This window comes from Cydia strobilella, chromosome 4, assembly GCF_947568885.1.
Source record: "Cydia strobilella chromosome 4, ilCydStro3.1, whole genome shotgun sequence".
NCBI classification, from domain to species: domain Eukaryota; kingdom Metazoa; phylum Arthropoda; class Insecta; order Lepidoptera; family Tortricidae; genus Cydia; species Cydia strobilella.
The window spans coordinates 7,626,247-7,648,785 of record NC_086044.1 but is presented as its reverse complement, the minus strand read 5'-3'; the positions used below and the strand labels follow the sequence as shown (position 1 = coordinate 7,648,785).

Sequence of the window (22,539 nt, the reverse complement as noted above, 5' to 3'; positions counted from 1 at the left end):
TCAGGTGAAATAGACAAAAACCTCTTATTAGTATTTCTTTCGGTGGGTGTGTGAGCTCCTGAGCTGCGGGGTTTTAATTCAATTATCTTGTCGTAGTGTAGAGCTACTCTTTTCCCAGACTCTCTCTCTTTTTTCAAGGTTTCCTGTAATTCCTTTCTTTTTTGTAATATGGCAGGGGAGAAATCTTCTTTTAAGTAGATTCCAGTGTTTTCAAGTGATTTTTTGTTCTTCAATATCTCTATTCTTCGGCTCATAGTTGTTATTGTGACTGCCACAGGTCTAATTTTCTCTGTGTTTTTCCCCATTCTGATCACATTTTCAATTTCCCATTTTTTGCATGATATATTCATATTTTTATTTAATATTTCTAAAATGATAGAAAGTAGATTTTCGTAGCCTTTTTCTTTTTCTTCAACTCCAAAAAATATGACATTTTTTCTTCTTAGTTGTTTGTCTAAAATGTCTATAGTTTTTTGTTGTTGATCGATTTTTAATTCCAAGTTCTTTGTTTTTTCCTCTATATGCTTAAATTTACTATCTATATTGTTATTTATAGATTCCGTAATATTATTCTCCATCTCTTTCATATCTTGCTTCTGTTTAGATAAGTCCAGCTGGATATCTCTTAGAGTTTGCAGGATCTGATCCATTGTTTAGGCTTATATTTATGCCCTCTATCGATAATCACCCGAATCTTCTGGTAATGTGCGCGTACGCGGAAAGCTTGGGTTGAACGTTGATGCTGGTTCACGTTGTTTTGTTACTTGCCAACAGATGGCACTGTGGTTAAAAAGTTCTTTGTATGTTGTGACAACGTGTTTGTGTACCGTTATTCGTGTTTTTGAGGTTAAAATGATTTGAAGTAATTATCTGAGAACTTTTCTTTTGCACTTGTTTCTGAAAAATTGTCACTAGATTCACGAGTTGCAAGTCCTATTTTTAGTCTTTTTCTTCCGTTTTAAGGGTTCAACTGACACTTTTCCTGATGCCGGTTTTCTGTTTATATCTTTGTAGTAATAATAATGATTATTTTGCCTTATTTCCTTGCATGTTTGGAGAAAAGCACTATATATGCCTCGGTAGGAATAGCAATACGTGAATTCATCTTCTTTGTCGGACAAAATCGAAACTCATCCACGAATTGCCCTTTCCCGGTCTCTGCAATAATGTACAATTATTTTATATTTATATTTATGTCGCTCTTGTTTCTATTTCAGATCCCCAACGGCTGGGGCTACAACCCCTGGTCCCAGACCGGGCACAAGAAGCGGCCACAGCCCGACAACGCGGAGTTCGACATCAACCAGACCGCCGAGTCGTGCCTGTCCGTGCTCAACAACGTGTACAACGACGGCATCGCGTGGCACGACGTCGCCTGCTACCACGAGAAGCCCGTCGTCTGCGAGGACTCCGAGGAACTCCTCAACTACGTCGCCAGCACCAACCCTGGCCTCCGTCTGTGATCAAACAAACCGCCTTCTTACTAATATTTAGTTATTTTAATCAGAGCTATCTAACTGTTACCGTAATCACTAATGGTACTGTGATCAACACGCTACACACATAGAAAATGTTTAAGGTCAAACGCAACTTTACTACTATGTATCTATGTATGTCCATCCATAATTTAAAAAGTTGCATTACTGTGATTCAAGCCAATGTAGCCATTGTTGTCGGGTACGTTATGTCCGCAGTTAGATACCTATGGCGAAACTAAGATGTGGTCATATAGCAATTAAATACGGTTGACATTAAAAATGTGAAAATTAAATTCCTGATTGTCATATTTTTGGGCCTACCGACAGAGAATAAAATTATTTTTTATAAAAAGAATTTGTAAGTAAAGGCCCGTTTATACTGTCCAACTTGCCATACAGTATGACATCGAAAACTCCCAGCAACACTGCCCGTTTTACATTGTACAATATTTTGTACAGTAAATTTAATTTAAGTATCAAATAAGTTGAAGTTAGTGTGTCACCTTAGGGGCGCATTTTTATTTGTATATAAAATAAAATTAAGAAAGATACTCAACTTGTTTTATTACTTTGCCATTTTACTTTTTTAGTTTAATAAAAACGCAACACTCAGTGTAGTTGAGGTAGTATTGGGTTTGTACCTCTATATTGAGTGTTATTTATTGTAATTTGTAAACAGGTATAATCAAGCAGGCTGGTGGTGATTTATAGACAATACTGTAGCGAACTTTGTGTAATGTTATAAAACATTTTCCAGTTTGGCTACACTATATGTAGGTACTCAATTTAACTTAAAAGTAACAACTACTGTTTAAATGTTAGATAAAACTTGATAGTTTTTCCCTGAACACCGCACCAATCAGCATAGATACACCTCGCCTTATTTAAATATATGTATAAGTATTCCAAACTAAAGGATAATTTTAAGACCAAGTCTTAAGGAACAAAAAATAGCATATTATTCTCAAACTTATAGTCTACTCTCGATAAACAATAATTGGTTATAAGTTCTTATAGACTTATAAGAAAACATTATATGTTGTGCAGACATAGGCATACCTACCTACACGTCACACGTCTAATGCCACAAGTATAGACACAACTGATTACATACTTATATGTATACTCACTCAGTATAACTTGTATACTCGTAAACGTATTGAATTTGCTTGAATATATGTGACGTTTTCAACCTAAAGGAACCACATTGTCGGTTGTCGATAAGGTTGATTTCTAATTGAAGCTATATGGAAATAGCGCCCTACTGACAAGCGACAATAAGTACCCTTTGGTTGAAAATGGCACATATATTATTGTAACAGCATCTGCATGAAAGCAGGTAAAGCACCAGGTTTAAACATTTATTCAACATTTAACTTAAACTAGGATGTGACTAACATCCTCACAAAATAAAATAAAAACTGAAAAATACTATTAAACAAAATTATAACATCTCGTTACCAACAGCGCTAATTGTTAACTATAACCTATTAAACCATTGTAATACCTAAGTATAATTAAAGAGTCGACCTTATATTATTTGATCTCTTACAACACTTAAAACCCTGATTTCCATCATAGAATCTAAATCAGTACTGACAGAAAACCTACAAACAGATTTTTCTGTCTATTTATCATAATAAGAAGAAAAGGTACCTATGAAGTAGCTTCCAAAATACCATACTTAAAGTACCTTCGCAATGTTAACGCATGCTTCATTGTTATACTAGAAAATAAAAGTCCAGCTTTTAAATGTACCTACTTAAAAATAATTATGTAAATGAAATAAGTAGCTTGATAAGCTCAGTAAACAAATAACTTTTATACACTGTAACGTGACATATAAATGGCAAAATGTTTAGTATAAGGCACCCAGAAATACATATATGTATTGCTATATTATGTACCTATTTACATACAATATATAACCACAGAAAAATAAACTATCCCAGACCCCTTAAAAACAAAAACATCACTGCACAATTACTGCACTGCAAAACTTCCATAAAGGGTTTATCCACCGGCAAGGAGAGGCGGACTTGTGTTATCGCTAGTATTAAAAACAATTAATGCCCTGCCAATGGATAAGCAATCTGCTTAAACACTTGTAGGCACTGCAGTCGAAAGCTAGAGGTTGCATGCGACTGTAGCGCCTGCAATAACTGTCTAGGCAAACTATTCGGATTCATCCAAATGCCGGCGTTGATTGCCACAGAAAGTAGAATGACGCGTAGTCGCCCTTCCGACAGACTTTTTATCCTTATACCTTTCACACATGCTCAAATCGTGGCACTTGTTAATTATTATATTTAAAACGTTATGCTGTATGCCATTGATTTTGATATACTTCTTCGAGTACTCTTCAATCTCGTCTGCCGTGAGATAATTATGCTGGCGGTTGTTGGTTACGACAGTGCTACATTCATCCGAGCTGGTGTTGTCGGACTTGTCGGCAAGTTCGAGCTGCGGGGCGTTTTTGACGATGGTTTCGTATTGGTTGGCAGTGATGGTGGCGGAAGTCACCACGGGTAGTTCTCTCGGCATGACCGGCTTGAGGATGCATGCGTGGTGTTTACGCCGGCTCGAATAAAACGTGGAAATATCTGGAACGCATATAAATTTGAGGAGTGAATAAAGAATGAATGCTTATATTTACATAGAAGTCATAATTAACTTAAGTTCTTTGTTAGTTTAATATTAAGATATGTATGTATAATTTGACATTTATATTAAGTATGTATAACTATAGTCGTTAGCTTTTAAGCTGGCCCCTAAGGGATAACTCTTTGTCTATTGTAAGTGAAACCGCACGCGTGCTACTTACCTGCATAAAAAATGGTTGGGCCGCTTTAACCGGTTATTGAATTACCACTCTGGAGATTCCAATAAGGTTCAAAATGAACAAACACAAAAATTGTTTGCGATTTCTGGTGCGGTCCCTCACGGTTACTGAGTGCCGGCGAGTCGAACGCTATAGAACCAGTCTAAAATGTGTCATCGAGATGCGTAACAAACGCGCGTTATCGGAGAGCGCACTTACACTGGTTTTTTAATCGTTGGACTAGCTCGCGCTCATGTAGAATTATACGCCAATGAATGACCCACACTCTACCACCATTTAACTACACCTAATATTGCTATTGCTTAGCCTATGTACAATTGTACATGTACTAATATAAGCCTCCAAGTACCTAGTCCACACAACACCATTCTCTGGTATTTTTTTTGCAATGACAGTAATACCTGTATATGTAGAATCTACATTGTATTGTAGATTAAAAGGCTTTCCCATAAAAGACGTAAAACGGGACATCATTTTTAGGGCTCCTTATCCAAAGGGTAAAAACGGGACCCTATTATTAAGACTCCACTATGATAATACTATTACTTATTCTGTGACTCCACTGTCCGCCTGTCTGTCTGTCTGTCAGCAGACTGTATCTCATGAACCGTGAGTCAGTTGAAATTTTGCCTGTATGATGTATTTCTGTTGCCGCTATAACAAATACTAGAAACAGAATAAAATAAATATTTAAGTGGGGCTCCTAACTCCCATACAACAAACGTGATTTTTTTGTCGTTTTGCGTAATGGTACCGAACCCCTCGTGCGCGAGTCCGACCCGCACTTGGCCGGTTTTTTCCTCAAGAAACGCATGCATTACAACAACGCGCACGTGAAACCTCTATACTAGGGCTGTTATGTGGCTCCGGTTCCGGTTCCGTTTAGACGGAACTTCCGATTGGTATTACACATCCGCTTCGGTTCCGGTTCCGTTACTTTTGAATCGGATGTCAAAGCTTAGCGTGGCGGCGGGACATGATTTATACCTGTCATTCGCTCATCTTCCCGCTTGCTACGTGCTGCACTAACTAGTTGTTTTGTTTTATTCCTGTTATTGAATTAAAAATACCTATTCGCACCCTATTCGTATGTGTTGTGTTATGTGTACCCACCCACTGGCAGTACTGACTCGGGCTCCGATTCTGGTTCCGATTCCGTTTTTGGTTCCGATAAAAGTGGTTTTGTACGTAACATCCCTGCTACCTACTTCGTTTTTTTTAGCATCAGAAAGAAGGTAAGCTATTGTCGTACCTATATTTTTATTGAAAAACACGTTTGAAAAATAAGTCACAGCAAATATGTAACAATTATATAGCATATAATCAAATATAATTAATCATTTCATTATTTTGGTTTCATAAGTACTTAATAATTTATTACCATATTATCGCCTACCGGAGCCCTCTCAATGCTCACGTGGGCTCATCACGCAGTGACATCCATTATTTTATTATAGGTAGGGTAGGTTAAAAAACTTACCGGACATGCCAGTCGGACTCGCCCACCGAGGGTTCCGTACTTTTTAGTATTTCGTCGGGTGACAAGTAAAAGTCACTAAGTACCACCACAAGTTCATAGCCATAGTAAACCGTATTTTTATCCGAATAAGGTTGATTTTTGTTTAATTATTTTTCAGTAATTAGTGAGTTTTGCTTGTCACCTGACGATGGTATTGTTATAGTATAGCGGCAACAGAAATACATCTGTGAAAATTTCAATTACTGTCTAGCTATCACGGTTCTATGATAGTGATACAGCCTGGTGACAGACAGACGGACAGAAGAGTCTTAGTAATAGGGTCCCGTTTTAATCCTTTGGGTACGGAAACCTAAAAACAAGTAGACAATATTAGGTACTCGAGAATACTATTTTATTTACAAAACATGCTTATATTATCATAGTTTATAACCATTGTCTAAAAATGTATGGAATAATGACATATACATTATTTTGTAAGCGCGCTATTCCGTCCCGCTTGCCTCACCCCCGGGCCCCGCCCCCCGTACACCGATATCGGCGATATCTTTTCTTTAGTCGCCAGCTCAGCTGACACTGCGGAGTGACGCGTCGTCATTGTGCCGTCCATTCCATAATAAACAAACACAAATCTTATGCGAACGGGAGTTTTTAACGAGTAAGTACACATTTTATTGTTTCTGGTTTAGTTATTTTGTTAAAGATCGTATCGGTTAAATCAAATTGGGTGGTTCACCTAACGCGATCGTCGTAAATGTGACGTTGCCAGGCAACTGACATAGTTTTCAGGCGTCGAACGACCCACTGTGTATAAAATCTTTTTATTTAAGTACTAGCTAAAGTACCTAAAGCTAAATCTATACCATTAGGTAATTAACTAAATGCTTAATGTTACCTGTCCCTTATTACTAGTTAATCTAGGTACCTAGGTAGATAATTACATAGGTCTTTGATAATAGATATTATACCTGTGTCTGTGTCCCTAAATTCTGACGCGCAATGTTCCTCCTTAAACTTGATTTTTAATGCGGATTGCAACAATAACTTGTTACTATACTGACAGTACAGGTGTAATTTCAATACTATTTTGCGAGATTTGGCGTTTTAGGTTATTAAATTATGTATATGGAGATTACACCCCTCACCCTACCTAGCGAGTTCAAAAAATACTATAGTCGATAAATTAAAAAAAAACGGTCAAGTGCGAGTCGGACTCGTCCACCAAGGGTTCCGTACAAATTTCACTTTATTTATTTTTGATAAATAAGACAGATTCAGATTTTTACCTCTACTTGTAGTGTACGTAAGACGATTACTTGCTAAATTTCATAGTTCTAGGTCAACGGAAAGTACCCTATAAATTCTGATTCCCTTGAGTGTCAATCGAAATACTTATACGTTTTTTGCGGCATAAACGGCCGTATCTTTTTATTACGTTAACTTAGAAGTTTGTTCCTTTTGAGGTACGAAACGCTAAAAAAAACAGGTGAACGATATATTAACTTGTAATTCACTAATAATGGCTATTAGTCATATTAGACGGACTGTCTTTCCAATTTTTATCCGACTTCGAAAATTAGGTTTTGAATTTATTATGATTTTTTATCCTTAATACTCATATTCCCCGTTCCCCGGGGAACGGGAGGGAGGGGAATAAGGTGTTGGTTCCCCGATTTCTAAAAAGAAAAATATTATTTGTTTGAAACTTGAATGAGTAGGTAGGTACTTCCTATTTGGTCCTATTTTCATCGAGTCAGGATATAATATCACGTAAAATCTTCAAATATTATAGGCACAATTATGGTGATTTAGATATTTTATAGTAACTAACTATATTAATTATTTCTTTGTAAAACTGCTGATTACTCGTACCACAAAATGGAGTTGGTAACTGTCAAAGTTTTTTATAGATTGCGCCAGTATAGGTGGTAAACCTGTTTCTAATTTTGTTCTTTTGGATCTGGCTTAAAGGGCCTAGCATCTGGATCATAATTGATATTGGTAGGATAGACAGGCGAAAACTATATTGGCGCCACCTGTAAAAGGTTTTCACCAACCAACCCCATTATACGTTACACGGAAATCCTAATTGGTCATAAACACAGCTAATAGTTATAGCTGTGTTTTGGACCAATTATTAAATTACTGCTACTATATCTACATACTACTCAGATAAATTTTATTTTATTTAATACCTACATTATTTTCGTTTCAGTTAACGATGAGTAAACTTAAACTTGAGAATAAAGAAGAATATTTTGCCAAAAAGAGAGAGCAGGCAAAGTTATGGTACCAAAATATTAAAAACAACCCAGACTTGTATGCGGAATATCAAAGGAAAAATAGACTTAAATATGAAAAAAGGCTAGCGCAAAAAAAAGTCGTCCCCATAAGTGAGATGACATCTACACAGCAAAGAAAGCAGAGGGAAAAATGGAGGGAAGAAAGAAAGCGCAGAAATCAACGAATAAAGGAGAAAAAAGAAAGAGAGAGACAATCTATGGCTGAAAATAGTCCACCAGAAGGTGACATTTACCCCGTTCATTTAATAGAAACTATACTACTACCTAACCCTGAGAATACCGAAGAAGATTTCACTATAGAGACAGATAGTCAGGATATAAGCAACCAAGACATTAAAGATAATCTGGAATTAAATACAGATTACCAAAGTAGAAATGAAAATAATACAATGCAAGAACATATTCCTACAATAGAAAAGACATATTGTCAGCAAAAAAATCAAACGGGGAAGATAGGAGGAAGAAAGGGAAGACTGGAACCAGCTAAAGATAAAACAGAAAACCTCAAACCTGAGAACACTGAAGAAGTTTTCACCATAAAGATGGTAAGTGAGGACCTAAGCTATCAAAGTATCAATGACAATCCGGAATTAAATTTGAGTGATATTGGAAACCGTGACAGGAAAAAAGCGCAAGGCAAAAATGTCCCCTCAAACGAAATGACATCTTGTCAGCGTCAAATGCAAAGGGAGACGTTAAGAGACCATGAAGGGGAAGTACAGAATAACATTATTAATAACAATCCAGAATTGAATTTGGACTATCAAGGTCAATATGAAAGGAACAAAGAGCAAGAAAATATTACCCCGAGAAAAGAAATGTCATCTAGCCAGCAGAAAATGCAAAGACAGAACTTAAGAAAAGAAGGGAAGAGAAGATGTCAACCAAAGAAAGAAAAAAAAGAGAAGCGTACAGAGAAGTGGAGAGCAGAATCAAAAAGAAGATATCAACAAATGAAAGAAAAAAAAGACAGGGAGAAACATTCTGTGACTGCGAATAAACAAGCATATTTAACCAAAAAGAGAGAACAGGCGAAATTATGGTACCAAAAAATAAAAAACAACCCAGAATTATATGCGGAATATCAAAGGAAAAACAGACTAAAATATGAAAAAAGGATAGCGCGAAAAAAAGTAGTCCCCATAAGTGAGATGACATCTACACAGCAAAGAAAGCAGAGGAAGAAGTGGAGGGAAGAATCAAATAGAAGATATCAACGAAAGAAAGGCAAGAAAGAAAGAGATAAACAATCAGGGGCTGAAAATAATTCACCAGAAGATAACAGTTATCCCGTTAATTTAATAGAAACCATATTAATACCTAACTTTGAGAAGAGCGAAGAAGTGTTCACTATAAAGACGGAAAGTCAGGATGTAAACTACCAAGACATTAATGATAATCTGGAATTAAATTCAGATTATCAGAGAGAACACGAAAATAATACAAAGCAAGAAGAACATATTTCTACAATAAAAATTACATCTTGTCAGCAAAAAAATAAAACGTACGAACCAGATAAAGATAAAAACGAAATCCTCAAACCTGAGAACACTGAAGAAGTTTTCACAATAGAGATGGAAAGTGAGGACCTAGGCTACCAAAGTATCAATGACAATCCGGAATTTAATTCGAGTGATATTGGAAACTATGAAAGGAAAAAAGCGCAAGACAAAAATGTCCCCTCAAACGAAATAACATCATGTCAGCATCTAATGCAAAGGGAAAAGTTAAGTGACAATGAAGTGGAAGTTAACAGGGAAGAAGTTTTTCCCATAAAGACGGAAAGCGAGGAGCTAAATGACAGTCTTAACAACAGTTCAGAATTGAATTTGGATTATCTAAGTCAATATGAAAGAAACAAAGAGCAAGAAAAAAATACCCCAACAAAAGAAATGTCATCTAGTCAGCAGATAATGCAAAGGACGAACTTAAGAGAAAAAAGGAAGATATGTCAACCAAAGAAAGATAAAAAAGATAAACGTAAACAGAGTAGAGAAGAACTTTTAGCCAAAAAAAGGGAACGCGCGAGACTAAGGTACCATTATATTAAAAACAATCCAGAATTATATTCGGAATATCAAAGAAAACAAAATACTAATTATGAAAACAGGAAAGCGCAAAAAAAAATTCTCACCATAAATGAAATGACACCCAGTCAGCAAAAAAGGCAAAGAAAGAAGTGGAGAGCAGAATCAAAAAGAAGATATCAACAAATGAAGGAAGGAAAAGAAAGGGAGAAACTATATGTGGCAGAGAACAAAGAAGCTTATTTAACCAAAAAGAGAGAACAGCAAAAAATGCAAAGAGAGAAGTGGAGAGCAGAATCAAAAAGAAAATGTCAACTGAAAGAAAGAAAAGAAAGGGAGAAGCAATATGTGGCTGAGAATAAAGAAGCTTATTTAACCAACAAGAGAGAACAGGCGAAATTATGGTACCAAAAAATAAAAAACAACCCAGAATTATATGCGGAATATCAAAGGAAAAACAGACTAAAATATGAAAAAAGGATAGCGCGAAAAAAAGTAGTCCCCATAAGTGAGATGACATCTACACAGCAAAGAAAGCAGAGGAAGAAATGGAGGGAAGAATCTAAGAGAAGCTATCAACGAAGGAAAGACAAAAAAGAATGAGAGAAACAATCAGGGACTGAAAATAATTCACCAGAAGATGATAGTTACCCCGTCCAGTTATTAGTTGTTAGAAAAACAAAAATTATAAGTGTGGATTTGTGAGAATTAGCCTTATTGGCTTCCCAATGGCACCAAGTCACGATGAGAACGTCTGACAGGCTTTTAACCTCGCGTTTTGTAAAAAAAAAACAATTATAATTAGGAAACTATAAAAAACATAAAAAATAAAATTTGTTTGCCAGAACCCCTAGCGTAAATTTCATTCGATAGCGTGACGTGCGTTCGCGTTTGCGTTATGTCTATTTTTGTATGGGATTTTAAACAGCGCGCCAAGCGGGACGTTTTGGAAATTCAAAATCCCATACAAAATGACACTAATCGCAAGCACGTACGTCACGTCACGCTATCGAATAAAATTTACAGTAGGGGTACAGAATACAGATATTGATTTCATTTGCCTGCTTAAAAATTAAGGCTTGGCCAAACACAAGGCTTGACGCAGCGCCGCGGTCGCGTGGCGCAACCGCCGCCCATGCTAACGTCAAACAGACTGCGTCCCGCCGGCCCCTTGCGTCCACGCGGCGCGGACGCGGCGCTGCGTCTCGCCGTGTGTTTGGCCAAGCCTTTAGGAGTTAGGTGCTCATAGATAGACAATTTGTAAAACCTGTAAAATTATAAAAAAATGAAAATTTTATTCATATTGTGTCTTTTGACGAGAAAAGCTCCTAAAATTGTTTTTTGTGCCAATTTTATTTGAGAATGCCTATTGCCTACTGCCTACTGCATCTAATAATTTCATAAAATAAAATGCAATTGCTGTTACTTTGAATGTAGACCGCCGGATTCCTCTGCAGATGCACCGGCCACAGCTCCAGGAGGTCAATAAAGTTAACCATGCCTTGGCTAGGAGTGTCCACGTACAGGTCTCCAAGCACCTGCAACAAAAGAAAAGTTTATTTTTGGGTTCCTTTGGGTACAAAGGGTAAAAACGGGACCCTATTACTATTACTAAGACTCCTCTGTCCGTCTGTCTGTCTCATCTGTCTGTCACCAGGCTGTATCTCATGAACCGTGATAGTCAGTTGAAATTTTCATAGATGATGTATTTCTGTTGCCGCTACACTCGCGTCTCGCGTGCAAAAGTATTGCATCACTTTGCATTTTTTCGTCCGCACCCAATATCTTTGTCATTCTATATCCGAATCTGAAAATTTTGGTATAAACTGAAAGCTTATAATGTAACTTATGTTGTAATGTAACTTATACTGTAAATTCAATTAAATTTCGAATCTGTCAATCTGATAACTAAAAAAAACTGAAAGTAGCCGCATAATACTTCAAAAATAAATCAGGAAAGTTAAGAATAAAAGATTTTTTTTTTAATATTTAGATCAGTACGGTTTTTACTCACTATTATTCTTAGTCGCTTTTGGGGACATGTTTCGGATGTGTCGCCAAAAGCGACTAAAAATAATAGTGAGTAAAAACCGTACTGATCTAAATATTTTGAAATATGTCTCACAATAGATTTTTTTTTATACAATATAAATTTACAACTTTGGAAACAAATCAAATTAATTTATTAAATATTTTGATTTGTGTTTTTTTAAGTAGTCATACCATAGGTACTCTATATAAATTATAAACTGTAATAGATGTCATATATAAAAAAAAAGTGACGATGCCCTCCAGTGGTGAGTTGGTGGTGGCCTTCACCACTGGAGGGCTTCCTCGCTTTTTGATCCTGGACCTGAACCTGGACCCAGACTTTAGACCCGGACCCTTTTTCATTTCATTGTATTGAATTGTGCACCATCAACAATAATCTTTCAATGAAGTCGGGTTTTTTTCTCTTAAAAATTATTGATGGCTAATTTCTGTAGTATGTTAGTGTTTATTAATTTCACATTCAAGTGTACATTTCATAATTTTTTATTTCTCTATTGTACAATTTAAATAGAGTGAATCGTATGAGAGGTTTCTGTACTTACAACATCATTTCCTTTAGTGCACAACAGGGCTATGGGCACAAAATAAATAGCCCTGCTTTGATTGATTATGTTCTGGGAGTTTTTGATGGATCCATCATTCCAGGTGGTGGCAATGACACCTTTAATCGCACAATATTTAGTGCATCCCTGAAAATTTAAATTTGAATAAATACATTTTAGTATGTAGGTTATAGACCTGAAAAAAGCTAACACAAGAAGTATTGTAACTTTCAGTATTAAAATGGATGTCATATACAAAAAAAAACGGCCAAGTGCGAGCCGGACTCGCGCACCGAGGGTTCCGTACTTTCAGTATTTGTTGTTATAGTGGCAACATCATCTGAAAATTTAAACTGTCTAGCTATCACGGTTCATGAGATACAGCCTGGTGACAGACAGGACGGACAGACGGACAGCAGAGTCTTAGTAATAGGGTCCCGTTTTTACCCTTTGGGTTCGGAACCCTAAAAAGTGACCATGGCTTCCAGCCTATTACAGAGATAATTTCATTCGTTTTCTAGTTGTATAAAGATCAGTTTAATACTGAGCAAAATATGCTTCATTTCATATCAAAACCAATAATGCTAGCAGTTGTGGATTCTTCAAAATAAAATTAATCTCAATTTTATTTCAAACACTTAATAAAGTTTATTCAAGGAGTGTCTAAGAAATTATGGTATTTTATGTAGGTGCCTATTCACAAGTAATAGTTATGATGCAGCAAAGTTTATATTAGACCGTAAACTCAGTGGCAGATTTGCCCTAACGCCCAGTAGGCCCAAGCCTAGGGGGCGGCCATTAATGATTTAAAAAAATCCATACTATATCCTTTGGTACCACTCCATGAATACTGGCTTCAAACACCTTTGTAGGCAGTTTCTTAAACTCCAGAGCCAAATCCACATAGACCATGCTTTCATCTGGTCGTACATAGTACCCATAGTCAACCAACCAGATTAAAACTTGGGTTTCCATGTGCACAATACCACGGATCCATTTACTATTGTGCCAGACAGCAACATACTAGAAACAAAATAAAAAAACGTAGAACTTTCTGTTTAGGTTACTGAAAAACTTGTATGGGATCTCAAGAAATTCTATACAAAGGGACCTTATTGTCGATGGCGCTTACGCCATTATTAACGATGCTCCGATATAAATACAATGCCGCGCGGCGCTGTGCGGCGTAAGCGCCATCGACAATAAGGTCCCTTTTCATAGAAAATGCCCCATTTATTAAAAAAATTGCTGTGTTAAAACTACGGGAGTTCTTTAAAAAAAACCATGAGGTATTCATGCACATCGCTAAAGCCGCTAAAAGTAAGTTGACTGACGAGATCGTAGCTTCAGTTAGATTCAATCATATTAATGAAAAATTAAGATTTTTAGACACTGTTGTAGGTAGGCTTCAGAATACAATTAGTACGCTTATGTCCAAGAGCATGAAAGACAAAAAACGTACTTACTTTTCCGTGGTTCACATCCGACCACTGTTTTTTCAAATAGGTGTTCTGCAGATGACACCGATCCTCATCTTTAAGTGGTCGATCATTCTCATTACCCTTTTTTTTTAAAAAGAATGAAAATGGGTTCTGAAGGTGGGTGACTTGAACTTCCATTGTATTAATCCGTAATATAACAAATCAAATCACAAACAAAGAAGCGCCCGCAACTCGCACTTTGTTTTCACATTCACACTTTCGCACCAAAGAGCATTGTTGAATTCTGCACTCAGCACTGTTGAATTCGCACTATGGCGGTAAACACGACATTCGTCTGATTGGTTTCAAAACCGTGAACAATGTTATGTGCAACAGCGCCATCTATGAAAGATGAGTAGCAATACCAAATCTACTAATGGGGTTGGCAACTGTCAAAGGTTTGCAGAGATGGCGCCATCATAGCTTGCCCCTTTTTCGATGAGATTTGGCTTAAAGGGCTGGCATCCAGGGCATTAAAAAAACAAAAATTTGACACAATGAGGGCTATCGTTTTTTTGCTCACCAGTTGGCGCCTCTGTTGATGGTGGTCCAAAAGACCATGGAGACTATATATATGGAGATTAGCTAAATCTCTCCCCATATTCAAAAATCAGCTAAAACTATACTTTCTATCTCTGCCTTAAGTTGCCATTTTATATATTGTATATATGCTTGTATAAATATATATTATATATATATATATATATATTGTATTGTATATTTATTTGTGTGTTAGGTTTCGTTTTAATACTTATATGTATAAGTAGTAATTGTAGTATGTGTGTTTGTGTTTAATAGTCTCCATATTTAAGCTCTTTGCACTACCTGTTGACTTTTGTATGAGTTCTACATTTCCTGCTACCCAAAGGTTGTCTGGAAGAGATCGCTTTTTAGCGATAAGACCGCCTGTTGTTACCTGGTTCTATTTTTTCTTTAAATATTTCTTTGTAGTTTTACATGTATGTAAAATGTATAATTTTGGTGCAATAAAGAATATTTACTTACTTACTTACTATATAAAGGAGCCAAATCTCTATGTATGAAAACTGTCCATCAAAAAACAGTAATTAGGCGGCGCCACCATACACCGAAATACTACCAAAAACAACCTACGTAATTTGGTCGGGTTATTTGTTGGTTCATGTTATACTCATGTCCCAGAGCCTAACTAGCGCCACCGGGGAGATTAGGAACTATTATTTAAAGCTGAAAGCGGTCACTTTTTCAACAATTCTGCCATAAGAGATTGGCATCCTTTCTATACCATCCATGCAAAAGACTAAGACTATGGATGGTATAGAAAGGATCGCAATCTCTTATGGCAGAATTGTTGTAAAAGTGACCGCGTTAAGCTTTAAATAATAGTTCCTAATCTCTCCGGTGGCGCTAGTTAGGCTCTGGGACATGAGTATAACATGAACCATATAAGGCAACAAATAACCCGACCAAATTACGTAGGTTGTTTTTGGTAGTATTTCGGTGTATGGTGGCGCCGCCTAATAACTGTTTTTTGATGGACACTTTTCATACATAGAGATTTGGCTCCTTTATACAGTCTCCATGACTAAGACTAAAGAACAGCTGTCAGTCATTGAAGTGATAAGTGACATTTGACATTTCGAACTATGGAAAAGACCACCATCATAGAGTAACGGAGTTATATCTATCTTTGACCACCATCTACACTAGCGCCCCTAGCGGCGAATTCATCGTTAGCCCTCATTCTAGGGATTGACAGGGCAAGCTATGCTGGCGCCATCTGCTAATTATTTCGACCGGCCAACCCCATTTTAAAAGTAGTAACAAATCTAATAAACTAGTTCGATCTTAAACAGCCCGATCATTCCATAAGCCCGATGGCGCAGTTTGACGTTATCAATAACAATTTTGATACATAGGGATTAGGGACTTAGGGACAGACGGACGAAAGAGACTTTGTTTACATAGATGGATACAGTCTAAGGAAAAAAATGTGCCTCGAAAATCAAGAAAATTTGATTCTCGATCAGATGGCGCCACTACCTTCTCCTACCTACTCTCGAATCAAATCTATCTTTGTCTCGAATAAATGGCGTTGACGGTTTCGTTAGTTATTTAAAAATTTTAACGCATATTACGCATATCAGTGAAAGATCATGGGTCAAAATCATATAAAAATAATTAATGCAAATAAAAAAAATCATTATCCATAATTGTCCATATATAAATACATTTTGTGGTATTTTTATACATCTTCATTTTTAGTTTTAATCGTGTGTCGATACTCATGAGATACAGCCTGGTGACCAACAGACGGACAGTGATGGAGTCTTAGTAATAGGGTCCCGTTTTTACCCTTTGGGTACGGAGTCAGTGACTGCACTAACTAAAAACCGGCCAGTGCGAGTCGGACTCGCGCACGCAGGGTTCCGTACCATTACGAAAAAAACAGCAAAAAAATCACGTTTGTTGTATGGGAGCCCCATTTAAATATTTATATTATTCTGTTTTTAGTATTTGTTGTTATAGCGGCAACAGAAATACATCATCTGTGAAAATTTCAACTGTCTAGCTATCACGGTTCATGAGATACAGCCTGGTGACAGACAAACAGACAGACAGACGGACAGACGGACAGACGGACAGACGGACGGACAGACGAACAGCGGAGTCTTAGTAATAGGGTCCCGTTTTTACCCTTTGGGTACGGAACCCTAAAAACAAGGTTTAGTTTTTTTATGATAGGATAGGAGTTAGGAGGCAAACGAGCAGTCGACTCGCCTGATGGTCAGCGATTACCGTAGCAAGTAGCAACACCAGAGGGAGTAGAGGGGTTGTAACTAGTTGTAAGTGTTCTGCCGGCCTTTAAGATGGGAGTACCTATGCTGTTTTTCTTGAAGGTAGAATTCTAGTTTAGGATGCCAGCTAGGACGACTGAATGGGGTTGGCCGATCGTAATAATTAGCAGATGGCGCCAGCATAGCTTGCCCTGCCAATCAAATCAATTGTGTCAAATTTAAGCCAAATCTCATAGAAAAAGGGGCAAGCTATGATGGCGCCAATTGACAGTTGCCAACCCCATTATTAGTTGTGTGAAGCGTTTTAGTATGTACTTATTTGATAATAGTAGTGATCAGATCAGACTTTACCCACAGACCAACCACCTGTCTTATAAGTTGTAGGTACTCCAAACTCCAATATAAACAAGACTCACTTATCTTCGTAAGTCTTACGTAATGGATGTTACCATTATTATAACTAATACTTAGGTACGTATAGGTTAGGTCAGGTACGTATTTATATAAGGAAATAAAGTAAGTTTTATTAGAGTTTCGAGTAGATCCAGTGTAGTGAAGGAACATGTTAGGTATCAGTACTTAATTGTAAATGATGCAAACTCGTTATAAGTATAATATATGCATTTATATATATATATATATATATATATATATATATATATATATATAATCTATATATATATAGATTATATGTCTGTGATATGGTTAAAAGTTAATACGTCATTTAGAACACAAGAAATCGAAACAGCGCAGAGTAGCTTTAGCACGTAGGTATGTTGTTAAAGGCAGGAACGACGACCTCGGCCGGCCGGGTAGGCAGGGTCGGGAGGGTCACGCAGAGGTGACAGGCTCGCGCGTGAGATACGGGCTGATGCCAGCGGCAGCGCTCCCGACGGCGGCGACGCACGGAATGCACGCGCGGGGCGCGGGCGGCGGCCGCTGTCGCCGCGCCGTGCTGCCGCGTTCCACTTGCCAGTCTGCCAGTCCGCCGCGCGCCTCCGACTCGAGTGCCGTCCCCGCGACCATCCACTACGCCCGCTGCAGGTACGTACCACACCACACGTGACTGTACCGCACGGTTATTTCGGCGCGATCCTGTTGCTTAGCGACCAGAAATAGCCGATGTGCGACGTCGTCGGCGTCTATCCCGACGGCGCGATGACCCGCGTTGTTTGTTAGACGAGAATTCCTAAATACGCCGGTCATCGCTTCTGGGGGTTTATCAGTGTTACATATTTATTACTTGCCGGCGGTCGGTGCGATGAGGTCGGCCGCGCGCGCGGCGTTATGGGCCTTATTGCGTGGGCCGTAGGGTCGCACGCGCCGTCGGCCGGCGACAGACGCGCGGCGCGGCGACGCCCGCCGGCCTCGAGCTGTACTGTCTATGTCTTTGCTCTGCTCTTGCGTCGTTTCCTACAACTACATACCTATAGCACACGAAGTACCCGTATGTCCTGTGACCAGCTAAAGCGCAACACTCGCACACCAAAGCCATAAAACAATAAGATCAGTGATCACTCAGTACAATAGCGTCGGCTGCTGAATTTTCCTCTGCTATGTACGACTGTACCTGTACCTATAAAATTGTTGGTTGACATTTTTAGCCACATGATGATAAATAACTTACCTATACCTACCTACGTACCAGTTCCTAAGTAATATAAATAGGTAACTCGTCTAGATATATTTATGTGTTAGCTGGTTGTGCTTCTACAACACGCACAGTAAGTACCGTACCTACTTGAAGCAATAATTGACGCTGAATTTGCAAGCAATTCAATGAAGTAAATAACCTAGGCATATATCGGATCGGGTTACAAAAGCGTGCAATTGATAATAGCATAAGTAATAAGTATGCCCATGTTTATAATTTATGTTTACTGATTGACACATATCTTTAAATGTTTTCACAGTTAATAATAGTTGCCAAGTAACTACCGCTCTGCAATTAATTCCTTCACCTACCTTCCTTCGTGCTACCTTCAGTTTTGTTTTCACACTTAGTCCGCCTAGGCTACGTTAGAGTCGTAGATTGCTATGATGCTCCGACGGGACCTCCCTATTTCGTCCCCTCAGGGGTTGTGTCTCTATCACTCTTCCATATTAGTGCGACAGCGACAGTTGCGTTTCGTTCGCTATATATACGTAGCGTTAGCGATTGGCATGTTGTATACGGGGCCTGGTTCTCTTACTTCTCTTCGGAAGCAGAGTACTTTGCGCGCCACGCAACCGCGTACGCTAATCTAAACCTTATAGAAAACTGTACAGCTTTTAAAACTAGTTGATGCGTCAAGAATACCCTAGACGCACCGCTTAAAATGATTCCGGCCTCGCACCATTCAAGTTCTCGCCAAACTCACACTTACGTCGGGATGGTAAGGGATATAACCCTGTGGGCACTGGCGGCATCGAAGCTGGCTGTGTGTTCCTATCTATTGCTTAACAACCATGGATGAGACCAACGGTTAGGCTGACCAGTAAAACTGTGACCTCGAGATCCGTATCAATTAACTATGCGTAATCAGAGATAACAATGTTACTCTAAGCGTTCGACTCGTGTTAAATTTGGTACATTTAGAATAACACCCGTGGCCGAGGGCCCGATGAGAGTGAAAGTTGGGGGTGGGTGGGTCGGTCGCCTCCACGCAGGAGTGCACGACCCGGGACTTCCAACCAGGATTTGCTAAATCTTCTGCTTTACTCTACGTTGAAGAAAAATCGGATGTTATTATAGATAACACACTTACGGGCCCGTATTCGGGAACAGAAATTCAATGTCAATTCAAGATTTTTCTTAGTGTGTCGTGCTCACACACGTGTTGCAATGGTACATACTTGGGAGTTGAGAGCAGCGCAATAAATCAGCGTAATCAATGCATTATCATTGGCATTTCGTGTCGACAATTCCACATGTGAGAATAGGAAATTTCAATTTTAGGTAAACTTGTCATTCGCACGGGTTCGAAAAACCTCATTTTGCTAACATTCACTGTTTCATATCAGCGCACAGAAGCTATTAGTTATGTCCGTGGCATTGGTATTGTGATCAAAAGCAGGTCAAGTGCGGGTTTGAGTCGCGAACCAAGGCTTCCGTGTCACGTGGTTTTGTATTTAAATCATTGCCATTAACAACAATCCCTCCTCCCCTGTCTACGAGCGATCAAAATGTTTGCAGGCATACATATACTAAGTACCTACATATTAGACCTAGGGTCTCTACTGTTTCCCATAAAGTTTTAATTCATAATGTATTGTTTGTCCACATTTTCGTTAGTCATAATTTGGTTTTTCTCAGAAACGCGTAACTTTTCAGGATTGCCATAAAACAAACCTAACCTAACCAATTATCTATAGGATAACCTTAGGAAAATCCTGAAAGTTAACAGTATCAGAATTATGACTAATGATAATATGACAATCAATTATTATGTCAAACAAAGGGACCCCATTAGACCTATGGTAGATTTTTTATGTTTTCGTTAAATGGTAGGTGTTTAATGTAGGTAGGTATATATTTTTTTATTTAAGTAGGTACATTTTTAAAAAACACACCTATCCGAATTCAAACTATTTTTAGAACTGCTGTAATTTGTACTCTATATAATTCTGATTCTGACTACCACTTTACTCAAATCATACATATGTATTTACATCCTATATAAGTATTATATTTTTTACCACACCAGCTGGTAATAAAGGCTCTCTTGACTGTTCAATCATATTTAAGAAAAACAAAAACCGACTAATGGGGGATGGGCCTGTAAGGCCCGTCTTTACGAAGTAATATATAAGTCAATGGTTTTAGTTAGCAACCAACCAAGAGTAGGTAAGTTTAAAACATGTTTAAAGTGCTCATGCAAGGAACTAGAGTTAGCATAACGAAAATGATAAGTGACTCGCTAGTGAGTAGGGCGCCAACGCCATTCATTTAATAAGTAAGACGATTTTTGCCAGTTTTTAACCCCCTACCTCCCCTATGTAAGAAAAAATAAGAATAGGCTGACCCCCTCCCCCCTATATTACGTAAGAATCTAAAGGAAAAAATGAGTACACGTTTGGTTTAATTTAGTGTGAATTTTTCAAAAAAATATTTTTTCTTTAATATATGACATCTATTACAGTTTTTAATTTATATATAGTAGTGTGACTACTTAAAAAACACAAATCAAAATATTTAATAAAATAATTTGATTTGTTCCCAAACTTGTTCATAGATGGCAGCACCAGTCTCTCTCGCTACAACTTAAGCTTAAGTTCGTTTAGGAGGTGCAAGCGCGCACTGCTTGCCCTTAGAGCTGGTCAAAGACGCCTAGTCTTACTAAGATGGCATATAGTCAAGAAATTTCGGACGGGCACCGCCGTGGCGGGGTGGCCTAGGGGTTCATGGCGTTAGCCGCGATAGCTAAAGACGCCGGTTCGAATCCGGCCTTCACCACTGGAGGGCTTCGTCACTTTTTCTTTAATATATGACATCTATTACAGTTTTTATTTTTGGAATGTTTATTTGTACCTACAAAGGTACCTATTGGAGATTGGAGCCCGTTTAAGCTAACTCTGCACCATGTTTGATAGTGTGGAAGTATTATTTTAATTGTCGTAATTTCATAAAAATTAGAAAAAAAAACGCATCTTTGTGATCTTAATACGTAAGAACTATGAAGAGTTGAAGACCCTCTCCTTCCCCCTTGTAAGGAAAAATAAGATATGTTCGACCCCCTTCCACCCCAAATCATCTTACGTAATAAATGGATGGCGCCTAGCAGGACTTTTTTAGGGTTCCGTACCCAAAGGGTAAAACCGGGACCCTATTACTAAGACTCCGCTGTCCGTCTGTCTGTCTGTCACAAGGCTGTATCTCATGAACCGTGATAGCTAGAGTGTTGAAATTTTCACATATGATGTATTTCTGTTGCCGCTATAACAACAAATACTAAAAACAGAATAAAATAAATATTTAAGTGGGGCTCCCATACAACAAACGTGATTTTTTTGTCGTTTTTTGCGTAATGGTACGGAATCCTTCGTGCGCGAGTCCGACTCGCACTTGGCCGGTTTTATATTGACATGAGGAAATATGCAGTACCCTGACATTCTATATTAGGTGTAATAGTGTATAGCCATCCATTTGCATGCAGTAATCTTACTCCATATCTATCTACGGTAGATAACGACACATTCTGACGTGAAGCGTAAGCACTTTATCATACCACTGGGCGTCATAATCATCTAAATCAATCTGTCAGCGATTTTGATGAAAATCGATTTTGTCTGCGCGGGATGACGAATGATGATAATTGATAGAAACTATCCTATGTCCTTCTATGAGCTTTCAACTATCTCCATACCAAATTTCATCTAAATTGGTTCAGCGTGAAGAGGTAACAGATAGACACACAGTTACTTTCGCTTTTTAAGGTTCCGTAGTCAACTAGGAACCCTTATAGTTTCGCCATGTCCGTCCGTCTGTCTGTCTGTCCGAGGCTTTGCTCCGTGATTGTTGGTGCTAGAAAGCTGCAATTTAGATGGATATATAAATCAATAAATCCGACAGTCGTACAAT

The 22,539-nt window shown here is 38.1% G+C and overlaps 4 protein-coding genes across 4 annotated transcripts in view; 3 read left to right on the top strand and 1 right to left on the bottom strand.

Moving 5' to 3' along the window:
* The window catches only part of LOC134741015 (uncharacterized), a 40,593-nt gene extending 38,568 nt beyond the window's left edge, over nucleotides 1–2,025 (top strand). The window contains exon 5 of the mRNA XM_063673742.1: nucleotides 1,218–2,025. Coding sequence (XP_063529812.1) covers nucleotides 1,218–1,463 — 246 coding nt within the window. The 3' untranslated portion in view covers nucleotides 1,464–2,025. The remainder of the gene's footprint in view (nucleotides 1–1,217) is intronic.
* LOC134741004 (uncharacterized) lies at nucleotides 2,026–14,453 on the bottom strand. The gene is made up of 5 exons (XM_063673722.1): nucleotides 14,188–14,453; nucleotides 13,544–13,744; nucleotides 12,722–12,868; nucleotides 11,554–11,665; nucleotides 2,026–4,081 (listed from the first exon to the last, which is right to left on the bottom strand). Exons 1-5 carry the CDS (start codon nucleotides 14,338–14,340, stop codon nucleotides 3,654–3,656), a joined length of 1,041 nt encoding a protein of 346 aa, XP_063529792.1. The 5' UTR covers nucleotides 14,341–14,453; the 3' UTR covers nucleotides 2,026–3,653.
* Nucleotides 6,362–10,982, top strand: LOC134740959 (trichohyalin-like). The gene is made up of 2 exons (XM_063673634.1): nucleotides 6,362–6,455; nucleotides 8,013–10,982. Exon 2 carries the CDS (start codon nucleotides 8,019–8,021, stop codon nucleotides 10,728–10,730), a length of 2,712 nt encoding a protein of 903 aa, XP_063529704.1. The 5' UTR covers nucleotides 6,362–6,455; nucleotides 8,013–8,018; the 3' UTR covers nucleotides 10,731–10,982.
* Nucleotides 14,454–17,946: 3,493 nt separating the features above from the next.
* Nucleotides 17,947–22,539, top strand: part of LOC134740947 (zinc finger protein 729-like) — a 46,412-nt gene continuing 41,819 nt past the window's right edge. The window contains exon 1 of the mRNA XM_063673608.1: nucleotides 17,947–18,023. The gene's annotated coding sequence lies outside the window, so the exon portion shown is untranslated. The remainder of the gene's footprint in view (nucleotides 18,024–22,539) is intronic.

Coding starts and splice junctions, on each gene's coding strand:
- LOC134740959 (XM_063673634.1), top strand. CDS start 8,019: ATGAGTAAACTTAAACTTGAGAATAAAGAAGAATATTTTGCCAAAAAG.
- LOC134741004 (XM_063673722.1), bottom strand. CDS start 14,340: ATGGAAGTTCAAGTCACCCACCTTCAGAACCCATTTTCATTCTTTTTA. Junction 13,745..14,187: donor CGGATGTGAACCACGGAAAA/GTAAGTACGTTT, acceptor TTTTGTTTCTAG/TATGTTGCTGTCTGGCACAA. Junction 12,869..13,543: donor GAGTGGTACCAAAGGATATA/GTATGGATTTTT, acceptor TTAAATTTTCAG/GGATGCACTAAATATTGTGC.